The following is a 12,109-nucleotide window of genomic DNA, read 5'->3' on the forward strand; positions in this document are numbered from 1 at the left end:
ATGGCCTCAAAATTCAAAGCAATCGCCCGAGGTGGCCGCGCATTCGTCCGTGAGCGCTCGTCGATATTTCGGTCCGAGTCAGGCAAACGGCGTCGAGAACGGACTCCGAGGTGCTGCACAACTGAAAATAATGGGTCACAATCTTTCGGTCGCACGTTACGGATTGTTTTCAGAGCGTGCCTGTCCCTTTTTTGTTCTTTTTTCTTTATTCATCTGTGTGTGACGCGGAAATGATGTGGACGCTGACGGGAACTTAGCGACGGAATGACGACGGCCACCTCTGTTAATCGATGAGTCCCATCATTTGCTGTGCGCGTTTTTTTTTTTCCGTTAGACTCGCTTTCAAGAGTTGTACTTTTTTCCACAAGTCCGTTGACTTGTACTCGAGTACTCTTGCCACATGTGCTCATGCGCCTAATGGCCACATTTCCCGTTTGCGGCGTGACTTTTGACCCGACTTGATCGGATCCGCCTACGGACAACCGATTATTGACACTTCATTCCTCGGCCTTTGCAATGCGGTCACATGGACGGCGAGGCCACGTCAGAGAGCATGTCTTTTGTTTTTGGGCAATGCACCGACAGTGTGCCGCTTTTCCCCGAGGAGAGCGAGCGAGCGTGCTTTGAACGTGGGCGACATTTGACAATCAACGTGGCAGTTGTCCCAATACTTTTGCTCACATGAAAAGTTGCTGGGAATACTCGTCGCTCAAAAGCTTAATGTTCGATTGAACGTGAAATAAAATACAAATTGGAGGAAAGAAAGAAAAAAAAGTCATCAACGGTTGGACTCGGTTTACATGTTCAAAGGCAGTAGGAAGAAGTAGAAAACGTTTCGAGTTTGTTCTCATATCACATTCTTACACGATTGCTATCCAAAAAAGGCATTTGGAGAATAAGTCGAAGAAAAACCAAAAAGTTGGCACACTTCTTTTAACAGAAGGACAAGCATGGCCCGTGAACTCCTTCAGTGGTCGTTGTTCAGGTTGTGGGTCCGATTCTCAAACCTTGCGAACATGTGCAAGTGTCCTTGCGCAAGACACGGTTACGCACTGCTGTTGCAACTGAATCCTTTTTCGTCAACCAATAAAGGTGAAAGGAAGGTGCCAGAAAGGTGCGGAGACAGGACTCGCCCGAGACGCCCTCGGACACAGCTGCCGCCGCGGCGTTCGTTGACGGCCGCACGCTAGCAACGTGCTCGCGCTTACTTTCAGCTTGCTGACGAGCACTCTGTCCGGACTTGACCTGTGACCACCGCATGCACGATGCGCAAAAGGTCGGCCATCTTTGAGAACGGCACCAAACGCACGAGAACAAAATACCTTGAATGCCTGCGCATTGACATCCAAATAAACAGAATACAAATAGTGCACACGCGTCTGATTTATTTTCAAAATGATGTGTTATTAAATGATTACACTAAAGCAACTATCTTTCTGCTAGAACTCAAAGTGAGAAATATGATTACTTGCGTTCTGATGTTTTGACAGTTACTCATGGCGTGCCACAAGGGTCTATTCTTGGCCCACCTCTTTTTGCCACGTGCATAAATGATGTGGGACAGAATGTGAAAAAAAGGAACGTTGTCATTTTTATGCAGATGATATGATTTTGCATTCTTTTGTAACTACATTTGCTGAACATTGAATACTTTGATGATCTCAGACGGCACATGGGTTGGGAATCACAGCACCTACGTTATTTGTCCGAATGTAGTTGCCATAGGAAAGCGAACAAACAAGCGTGCTCAAATTGAGCCGGGTACGCCGATTACGTTGGAATTTATTGTTCCATTTCATTAGACGGATCAGCTCAACAAACAATACGTAACAATTAAAACGTGTTTAACCAATCGTATATACATATACACGGATCAGGGCTGTCAAGCAATTTTCGCCTGACAACACTAACATATCAATTGATGTCAGGTGAACACTCAAAACAATTGGGTTAAAAATAACAATTTCGAGTAAAAACAAAAAAGGAGACAATTGGAGCTTGGTTTGTACCAATTTAAGGATTGTTTTGTGCAAAAATACCGATCGCCCCAACCCAGAAAGTTGGGTCCAATTGACCCAAATAGTGGGTTGGTCCATTTTGAAGCCAACGGTTTTTAGAGTGTCATTATTTACAAAGACAAGCAAATTAAACAAGCGGATTGGTTGGACAAATTGTCTTTCAAAGTCACTTGTGTTTGATTCAAGAGGTTTGACCTTCAGCAGCACAGCCACTTTTGCCTCTCTCTCTCTACATATACACATATATATATATATATACATACATACATGCATATATATATATATATATATATATATTTATATATATGTGTGTGTGTATATATAATATATATACACATATATATACACACATATATATACATATATATATATATACATATATATATATATATGTATGTTCCTTTCAAGCACTTGCTGTCATCTTGTTTCAGTTTGAGTGACAGCTCAGTGAGCCGTCTTCCAGCGTTGAAGCAAAGTTGAATGCCTCCAAAGCATCACGTCTCGTCTTGCGCTCCACAACAAACATGTCCGTTGTCAGTGCGCGTTAGTGGAGGGATGAAGATGAGGCCGCATCGGATTGGTGGAGCGTCGCGGCCGAAGGCTGCTGGGGGACAGGGCCGGATGGGCGGGGGTTGAGACGAGGGGGAGGGGCGTTGGAGGGCCGGATGAGAGGCGGCGGTTGCTGCAAGGCGGGGCGGGGCGGCTGCGAGGCCGGGTGGGGGGTCTGCAGGGAGGGGCGGGGCTGCTGCTGGAGGGGCGGCGGCTGGCGATGCAGGGAGGGCGTGGCCGGCAGGGACGGGCGCAAGAGCGGCGGCGGCTGGTGGAGGGAGGAGGCGGGGCTTGTCACAGTCATCTGCGATGAAGACGGGGCAGTGATGGGACACGCCCCCAAAGCACCATGAGCCTTTGAACAGAAGGGCAGAGCCTAAGTCATGCCGTTTGCAACAGCCCATGCCCTCAACTCGATGGCCTGAACCATTCACTGGCACTTTTTATTTTTTCTTGGTCTAACTTTTAAACTTTCTTATAGCACACTTTTCTAAACGCCAATGAGCTCCCTCCTTATTTTTTCCTCCTCCACATGCTCGTCTTCAAATCTTTTTACGGCCTCGCCCCAGCGTACCTCTACGAGCTCCCCCACCCCGACGCACCCGCCCGCTGCCTCGGGACCAAAAGCTGCCGGAGGTGCCGAGGACGAAGCGCAGCCTTTAGTGTTGCCAGCCCTTCCCTATGGAATGACCTTTGACCCATTGAATGTAAGGCAAGCCCCGCCCCCTCTCTGTCCACTTTCAAAAGTCGTTTGCAGACACATTTTTATTCTTTAGCTTTTGACTCCACATGAAACTGTCGCTTCTGTGTTTTAATTTGCGGCTAATTTCTGAGAGCATCTGGAAAGCTCTTTGTTGCCACTCCAGCTGTTGTCAGATGCGCTGCAGAAATAGAGTTGGATTGGATTGTTCACCACGACACGGCCCATCGATAGTGGCAGAATGTTGTTTTTCTGGATCCGTACTTTACTGGATTGCATTTATGAAGGGGTACTTTTTACTTTGTTACATGTGAGATGGCGCATCTCAACTCTTTACTCTGCTACTTCTCCAACTGTGTCGACGTCACACCCCCTAATATTCTACGGCCAGTTCTTCTTAATATTTTCTCACGCATGTGATGTTTTCCCACAGCGGCGAGGCAATGTCGAGAAGTGATTAAGCAATACAAATCAAGCGCACATGACATACAACGCTAAATGAAGCCTAGCTAGCCAGCTAACCCTCGGACGGACGATATCATTGTGCACAAGTTTACACATTCAGACTCAAGCTCATTATTGACATTGATCAATATTCAATGTTTTTGCAGAATCTTTCACAAAAGTAAAAAAATAAATAAAATAAAAAAAGACTAAAATGACTTCTCAATACGTGAGCATCTCACGATGCTGCACAATTTGAGTGATTTAATTCAATTGGAGAGAAAGAAATGTTATGCGATTAAGTGACTTTGATTCTTGACCTTTTTTTATAATCTATCTAAATAATAACAGCATTTTTGTAAACCTCTGACTCACGACGACAATGAGCATTAGAGTGGCACAGTAGCCTCTTTTTCAGACTATAAAATCCTTTGATTTTCTCCCAAATCAACAGGACGCCTTATAATCGGGTGTGCCTCGTTGTAGGGCTGGGCGATAAACCGAAAATTTACCGTTACCGAAATTTATTATAATGACCGACATCATTTTTCACATGTCGGTAAATTTGGTGTTTAAAAAAAAAAGAAAAGTATTTTCTGTCTGCGGCCATGTTCATGCCCCTTTAAGACGCCTTCAGCGCGTGTAGTAACGCGACTCCACCCAGCTGAACAAGAAAGAAAACAGACGACGCAGTCGTAGCTGGCGATTCAAATCCAGAAGCGGCTGACGCGGCGGAAGACGAAGTAACGTTAGTTGAAGTTGTTCCTGTTGCGCTTGTCCCAAAAAGAAATTAGACAGACGATGTTTGAGCAAAAGAACACGAACTACAAAGTGCGTCGTAAGCACCCAAAACAGCGCGTTCAACCTTTTTTTTCACCACCCACAACACAACCTTGCTGTTGACTTGGAGCTTGAGCTAAAGGTTCAAAGTGAGAAGCAAGATTCGACAAGTGACAACATTACGGCGGCGACACCATCCGAGGGAAAGTCGAAGAGGTGGACGCGATAGCCGGGCACATAGCTAAAGATAGAGCTCCGCTAGCTACAGTGGAGCGCAAGGGATTTAAAGTAGCCGGCATGAGGTACGAAAATATTTGTCGCAAACCGTACTTCCCGATATGGACAACATCGGGACGGGAGCGTCGACATGTCAAGTATTTTGCATCCACATCCGACTTGTGGTCGAGTCGCAACATGGATCCCTGTTTGCGCCTGATTGTGCATTACATAAACGACAAGTGGCGACTGCGCACCAGAGTACTCGAGATGGCACATTTTCCTGAAGATGCCCACTTGTTTATTTGGCATTGGCATTTCATTGACATTTTTTTCATTATATTTCGCATTTTGTTACCCTTCACTCAATATTAGCCTTCTCACTAATAATCGCAAGTGTTGCCAACAGATTCATTCTTGATTAGTGACAGACCAATTATCTGCTGGGCCAATTATCGGGGCCGATATTTGGCATTTTGCCGATTATCGGCATGGGGCTTCTCTCTCCCACTGCTGTGCTGGTGGCCCCGCCTGCAGAAGCAGATTTGGCCCACCCACTGCACCACCTGTTTGGTTCCTTGTGCAGTGGGTAGGAGCCAATAAGCAGCAAGCTGCCTGTTTGCTTTTTCACCTCGAGTCACACGCACTACAGGAGAGGTCCCGTGAGCAGAGGAAAGTAAGGCAGCAGACTTTGCCGAAATTTTAATAAACGTCAGCCTACTACTCACAACTAATCAGAAATGATTTGCCACAGTAAACTTGAAATAGATGTTTGTTTTCATTGAACTATAAAACATGCAGCTGAGGCTGGGAGCTCTGTGCACTTTTTGTTCGGCTTTTAAAATAGAGTTGTTCATTCTCTAAAAAAGCTGTAACATGTTGTAAATCATTAAAGTTGTTTCATAAACATATGCTTAAAGGCATTTCAACTTCTGGAGTTTTGTCAAAATTTTGACACCATCTGACCCCTTTTTTCAACAAATGAATATTGACTTCGGTATCGGCCCGGGGAAAAAAAAAAAAAAAAAAAAAGCATATCGGTCGATCACTTTTCTTGATTTCTCGGACCGACAAGAGTAAATGTGAACTTCTGACTACAGACGCGGCTAAAAACAACATTACAGCCTAGTAATTGGATCAAGCGCCCCGCCTACAATCGCGTATCAATTTTACCTCATCGTCTTCCTCGTCAGTGCTCCGCCCAGAGGGCGTGGCGGAAGCATTTTTCGACTCCTCCCCAAAGGCGGTGCTGCCATCTCCTTGCTCCGCCTCCCACTCTTGAAGCACCTCTTCCAGGTTGAAACGCCGGCGGTAGTTGACGAAAAAATTCTTCACTTGTCCCAGCGTTTTGTTGCCGATGACATCGGCGATGGCCTGGAAATCTTTGCCGTACTTCCTGACACCTGAATCGTGGTTTAGCAATGACATCATCATGAGAGTCAAGCAGTTGATGAGGTCAAACGACACACTTGCATGCATCTCAACTTTCGGCATCACTGCTCATTTCAATGTTTTGCAATCAAATGCATGCTCGTTGCTAAATGGGCCCACTAGAGGGCGCACAACATCTTTCTTTTAGCCATTGTATATTTGGAAAGACGCAACTGATTGCAAAATGCCGGTCGACAGCTCCAGTTGAAAGGAGGTGCGCTTGTTTTTGGGGGGTTTTAGCGCTGCCATAACTTTTTAAACATTAACGAGGTCTTTTTTCCGAACAGTTCACATTTTTGGAGATTGACAATTTTTCCTGAAGCATGTGAAAATTGGTCCATCAGTTCTAAACGGTTTCCAGATCTTAACATGAAGTTGTTTTGCAAAAGGTTCATGCGCAACATGAAATACGGCTTTCACAGTATTGTTGACATTAAAGCCATCGCCGATGGCTCACCTGATTTGTAGCCAGAAAAACATCAATAAATTCATATTTCCAATATGTGCTCAGAATTAAAAATCTTTTGGGGGTTGAGAACTGATGGACCACGAGAGAGCAAACTGTGGTGAAATGAGTGTGATGACACCAGCAATGTAGTCTCCAATGAAGAGGTGCGGGGAAAGCCGGAGCACCCGCAGAAAAGCCACGCAAGCACCCTTTTCTCCAGATACCCCAGCAAATTCCACAAGGAAAGCCACTGCCCGGGTTCAAATCCACAATCTTGCAACTATGCGGCGTACATGCGCAATGGCTGATCGGATCTTTCCGATTGCAAAGGCGAGGGAGGAGTCACCTTGAACGGCGAGCAGCTGCTCGTCGGTGGTCCAGCGAGCGTTCACCTTCTGAGCGCTCTGAAAGCATCGACAACAACATTAGAAAGCGCTCGCATCACGGGCACCAAACGACGGCGACTCTGAACCAACCTCGGACAGGCGGAAGTCATTAATTCCACATTCCAAGACGTGCTTGAGTCCACTGTTCATCTGTTTGGCGTTTTGAACCTGAACCAGACAAAAGAAAACCTCACGTGCCCATACTAATCGGCGGGCGGCCATTGTGCACTCACATTTCTTTTTTGTTACTATTGAAATGTTTATTAAAGCACACTAGGCTGAGCGATTGATCGTTTTGGGACCGAAATCGCCATCTCAGACAACGCAATTTCGAGATTGTTACAGCTGCGTTTTTTTTTAAAGGGCTCTTGTGCTCCACACTCACTAAGCAGCGCCATACTGATTTAAAAAAATAATAAAATCCAATAAAAAAATGTTCTTTATTTGCACAAGATGCAAGTCCGCGCACAGCAGCAGCAGAAAATTCAAATTGCATTATCTGGCAATCCGATTTTTTTCCTAAAATTGTTCAGCACTCGTGCACACGGTCCACTATTGCGCCAATAAAATAATGTCATCAACTTAAGCAAATGAAACATTATTGGATCGAAGAGTGACACTTGAGTCAACAATTGTTTTGTCCGGAATTTATTTGCTCTCGAGGATTTGAAGAGCTCATTGAATTTGAATTTTATTTAATTAATACATTTTTTTTTAAATCGAAAATTCCACTTCCTCAACATTACAAATTCTCCAATTTCTGACATCCTTCATCAAAGCAGATGCATCACACAAAAGTGTTTCACCAAATGAAGACACTGCAAACCTTAGCTTTGACTTTGGAAAACAGCAGCAGCAACAACGCATGACGCGACAATCGTGGTTGCAGCATTAATGCAAGGCCATGCGGCATTATGGCGCCCCCTACCTGCCTCTTGAGGGACACCAGCTCCATGTCCAGCTGGCGCAGGAGTGTGTTGGCGGCGGCGGCGCTGCAGGAGACGGCCACCACGTCTTCCTGGGTCAGGTACATGCCTTTTGGGGGGCGACATCGCGAGCGTTGATGGTGGCGGTGCTGCAGCATCTGGTGCTCTCGCCGGCCCGGCGCCAACTTGGAGGCCGGAGTCGTGGGCTCCGCCGGGTTCTGCTGCGTGGGAAAATCGCCACAACTCGTCTGGCTCAAAGCGGACGGCGAGAGGAGTGGTCGCCACGTTCAGGTACCTCTTTCTTGGCTTCCTTGTTGGGGTCGTAGTCGCTGTCATTGGGTTCCGTGGCATTGGCCTCCTCCATCTCCTCGTCACTACAGCAACAGAGACACGATGACAATTACGACGCGACGCTGCAGGATATGTCCCATGGAATGCACGTGGGCGGTCCTGATGCCAACGTCAGCCAATGAGAATGCCGAGTTGGTGACCAGTCGGCTCGCGAGTGATGGCGTCAGTCTCCATACCCGCGACGCTTTGAAAATGTGTCGGACGCCGTCACATGCAAGATATCGGTTAGATGGAGTTTCCTTTCCATTTTCTGGCCTGCACTACTACTTTGCCAAACAAAGCGACAGCGACAACAACGGAGATCGTGCCTGCCAGGCGACAATTTGATGCCGTTAATCAGATCACAAAATCCATCAAGAAGGTTGCAGCGTCGGTTGTGTGCATGCAGGGACTCTGGCAGCCATTTGGGGCCCCATGAGTAGTAAAAAAAAAGGAAGCAAAAAATAATAATTCAATATATATCGATATTGACTGATATGACATACTTGCGTCACGATATAGTTTGCAGCCATATCACCCAGGCCCTAAAATGGACCAATCACGAGAGAGAATGTGAAATTCAGCTATTTTCTAACACTGTCAGCTAAAAAAAAAAAAAAACGAAAGAGATTGAAATGTACTTTTTTTTATTTTTTTAACCAAAGTAGAGTGTAATCTTTCTTTTGGCAGGCTTCACGTTCTCATAGCTTTAGCGCTGGCAAGATTAGTCAATGAATCACAACGACGTCGACGGTGCAAATATTCGACAATTAATTTTAGTCGCCGACGAGTCGTTTATCTCCAGATTTATTTATTTGCCGCAAACAGCCTCGTCTTGCGCGTTTCACCGATTCCCGAGTCCCGAATGGCGCCGCAATGAGGCGAGTCCGGCATCTAACCTGTCGCCCTGGTTGCTCCTGCTGGCCAGCTTTCGGGCTTGGCGGTCCATCAGACTGGTTCTGGAGCGGGTCTTCTTCCACGAGTAGTAGTACTTAACCAGGCTGGAGATGGATTTATCTGGAAGCTGACGTCACAACGGCCAATCAGCAACAGCCAGACAGAAGGGGGCGGCGGCCTGTCGCAGATTGCCGTTTACCATCTGCTGGATGCGGTGAAAACTCTTGCCGTGAAAACTGAACGCTTGCTCAAAGAGAACTTTGTCCTCCACCGTCCACTCGTCGGGAAAAGGCGTAAAGTTGGGAAGGTCGGCCAATGACTTCTCAATGTTGTGTTTGTGCCAGAAGAGCATCCCCAGCGCCTGGATGTGCGTACGCGCACACACAAACACACACGCATGTACGCGCGCGCGCGCGCACACACGCACACACACACGCATGGACACTCGCACACATGCCGATTTGTGCTACCATTTGAAACGTGAGCTTGGAAGGCGCGCTTACCTGCTCCACGTTGTAGCCGTGCTTCTCTTTGGCCAGCGCGATGTACTCGTCCACTACGGAGAAAGAGGAAATTACAAAGGCCACGTGAGGACGGACGGACGGACGGGACCATCACTCACGCTTGGCGTCTTCGACATCGTGATAAGGTGACCACACCAACATCCCGCCGTTGTCCCGCTCCGAGTATTTGCTGGAGCCTAAACGCACCACGTTGTCATCAGGAGCAGCTCCAAAAGCAACACTGCGCACTTTTGCAGCCACAAGCAGCTGAGCGTCCAGCAAGTCATCCATGATTGTCGGCATACAACACATCAACTAAAAGATTTTAATGCAAATATTTTGTTAGCTAGATTGCGCACACAGGCCAAAATGTATGTTAGGAATATTAGGAGAGGAACCGATGCGCTTACAAGTACACTTTCTGTGTGTGTGGAGGGATTCATGAATTTGAGGCCATAATCGCTCAGCCCGCAATCTCCAAAAATAGGAAGCACAATTTCCATTAATTTCCAATGACACCGGAAACTAGTATCAAACGGCAAACCTCTTGAGGAAAAAAAAAGAAGAAAAAAAAGCATATTTAGGCATACAGTATTACGTTTTTCTATATTTATGACAGAAGGACGGACAGACGGCATTATTCTTGCTTTGTTGACATCGCATCACTCTTCAATGTCCTTACATTATTGAATGGCTTTTCATGTTTTGATGCTATGATGTCGAATTTGTAAATATTACTGTATGGAGAGAATTTTGCCGCTTGTTTCATTTGGGGAAAAATTGTTAATTGAATCGAAATCGCAACATTGGTCAGAAAAATCCCAATTCCATCTTTTTTCTGAAATGAATTAGCCCAACAATTACTGTTGGGAGGCTGAGAACTACAATGTACACAAACAAAGACAAGGATGTGCAATCGATTGAACAAATACAAAAAGATGAGGTGAACAAAAGAGACAAACAAAAAAAACAAAACAAATCTCCAGGTTACTTCCTTCTTTGCAAACTTCTTGTCCAAATGGCTTCGGAGTTCAAAGAAAAACTGCTGTCATTATATATGTATGTATATATGTGTATGTATATATATATATATGTATATATATATATATATATGTATATATATATATACCAGTTCAAGCTGTTTCTTGCAGTCCTGCGTCCGATTTGAAAAGGCCAAAAGCGGCTTTCCTGCCAGCGAGCACAAAAACGACAAGGAAGAAAGAAGAAAAGCATTGCTCACCAGCCTCGAAATCGGGAATGTTGGCTTGATAATCCTCTCCGACTCGCATGCCAACATCTGCGAACAAGAAAGGCAAAAGTCGTGTGATTGCACTGGAGCGGCCAAGCTAGCTATCCCGCTAGCTTGTTAGCCTCCTAGCCTGCTTGGCCAAGTTGACCGGCTGCGGGGTGCCGGTGTGGTGGCCCACCGTGCTCGTCGTCACTGCCGCTTTCGTCCGTCAAGTGTCCGTTGGACGCGTTGGACGCGTTGGACGGACTCTTGGTGCCGTTGGAGCGAGCCTTGCCCAGATACTCGGAGCCTTTCTCCATCATGCCCGGCATCCTTACGCCGCTGTGCTCGACCACCGTCGCCGCCGGTAAAGCGAACCTCCCGAGAGGCCGCAAAAGGTTCGCTTGACGCCCACCGACGAGCTCCTCGAACGCCGCGGGACGCCACCAGCATGGGAAGGGGATGAATTACTCCCGAGAGACACAAAATGTCCGCCACCGCCACAGGCAGGTCGAATAGGTCGAGGGACTAACCGACGCAGCGGACGACGCTTTTTTTCTGTCAGCAGCCAGGTCGGTCGCGGGCGTAGTGAGGGAGCGTGAGAGCAGATCCCTCCGCCAACAACGCTAATCTATCAACATGACGCTCCCTAAAAAAATAAATAAATAAATAAAAAACTTCTTGGGATTGATAAAAAAAAAAAAAAAAAAAAAAAATTAAAATAAAAAACTTCTTGGGATTGATTTGACATTGAATGCAAAACAGGAAACTCTTCATAATAACAGCGAATGAGAAGAGACATAAGAAAATGACACTCAGGTTCCACGTATTTGCGTCAATAAGTAGACTGAAATTATTAACAGACTTCAAACAAACAACTTCAGTTTTTTGTTTTGTTTTTTGGGCCCTGTTAAGGTATTGTATTTGATCAAAATTGGTTTTGAATCTGATGTACCTGAAGGATTCTATTACGATTACTGGCATTATTTTAAACACATGCGGGACAGAATGTCGATAATTAAAGTTAGCAGGTTCATATTTACTGAATATTTTAAACATTGATGAAACAAGAAGCATTTATTAAATGAAACTAGAAGCACGGGTCACAAGAATGACTGGGATTGTAGTCCTGATGTTTACTGATTTATTATATTATTCTCATATGCTAAATTTATAGTACTTTGTTTAAATGTGTGAACTTTATTGAAATTCTCAGGAGTGAGAATAGATTTGCGCACATAGCATTTCCATGA

The 12,109-nt window shown here is 45.7% G+C and overlaps 1 protein-coding gene across 6 annotated transcripts; it reads right to left on the reverse strand.

The window, feature by feature from the left end:
- Nucleotides 1–2,332: 2,332 nt before the first annotated feature.
- LOC148332938 (REST corepressor 3-like) lies at nucleotides 2,333–11,447 on the reverse strand. 6 transcript variants are annotated; one of them, XM_088301931.1, is made up of 13 exons: nucleotides 11,056–11,447; nucleotides 10,869–10,925; nucleotides 10,039–10,103; nucleotides 9,748–9,943; nucleotides 9,629–9,681; nucleotides 9,325–9,486; nucleotides 9,128–9,252; nucleotides 8,194–8,272; nucleotides 7,901–8,116; nucleotides 7,063–7,140; nucleotides 6,933–6,990; nucleotides 5,881–6,110; nucleotides 2,333–2,922 (listed from the first exon to the last, which is right to left on the reverse strand). In XM_088301931.1, exons 1-13 carry the CDS (start codon nucleotides 11,186–11,188, stop codon nucleotides 2,563–2,565), a joined length of 1,812 nt encoding a protein of 603 aa, XP_088158057.1. In that variant the 5' UTR covers nucleotides 11,189–11,447; the 3' UTR covers nucleotides 2,333–2,562. The 6 variants fall into 6 exon arrangements, with proteins under 6 accessions (XP_088158057.1, XP_088158058.1, XP_088158061.1 ...); XM_088301932.1 differs by having other exon boundaries at nucleotides 2,333–2,871; nucleotides 7,901–8,119; XM_088301930.1 differs by having other exon boundaries at nucleotides 2,335–2,922; nucleotides 7,901–8,119; nucleotides 11,056–11,446.
- Nucleotides 11,448–12,109: the final 662 nt, after the last annotated feature.

Source organism: Idiotropiscis lumnitzeri, chromosome 8 (genome assembly GCF_059441095.1).
Source record: "Idiotropiscis lumnitzeri isolate Australia: NSW breed Sydney's pygmy pipehorse chromosome 8, RoL_Ilum_1.0, whole genome shotgun sequence".
Lineage (NCBI taxonomy): Eukaryota > Metazoa > Chordata > Actinopteri > Syngnathiformes > Syngnathidae > Idiotropiscis > Idiotropiscis lumnitzeri.

Bases quoted from the DNA above. Each gene is read 5' to 3' on its own strand.
- LOC148332938 (XM_088301930.1), bottom strand. From the start codon at position 11,188: ATGCCGGGCATGATGGAGAAAGGCTCCGAGTATCTGGGCAAGGCTCGC. The intron at 8,273-9,127 runs GTTAGATGCCGG...CTGTTGCTGTAG, and splicing joins AGGAGCAACCAGGGCGACAG to TGACGAGGAGATGGAGGAGG. The intron at 6,991-7,062 runs GTTGGTTCAGAG...CGATGCTTTCAG, and splicing joins ATGACTTCCGCCTGTCCGAG to AGCGCTCAGAAGGTGAACGC.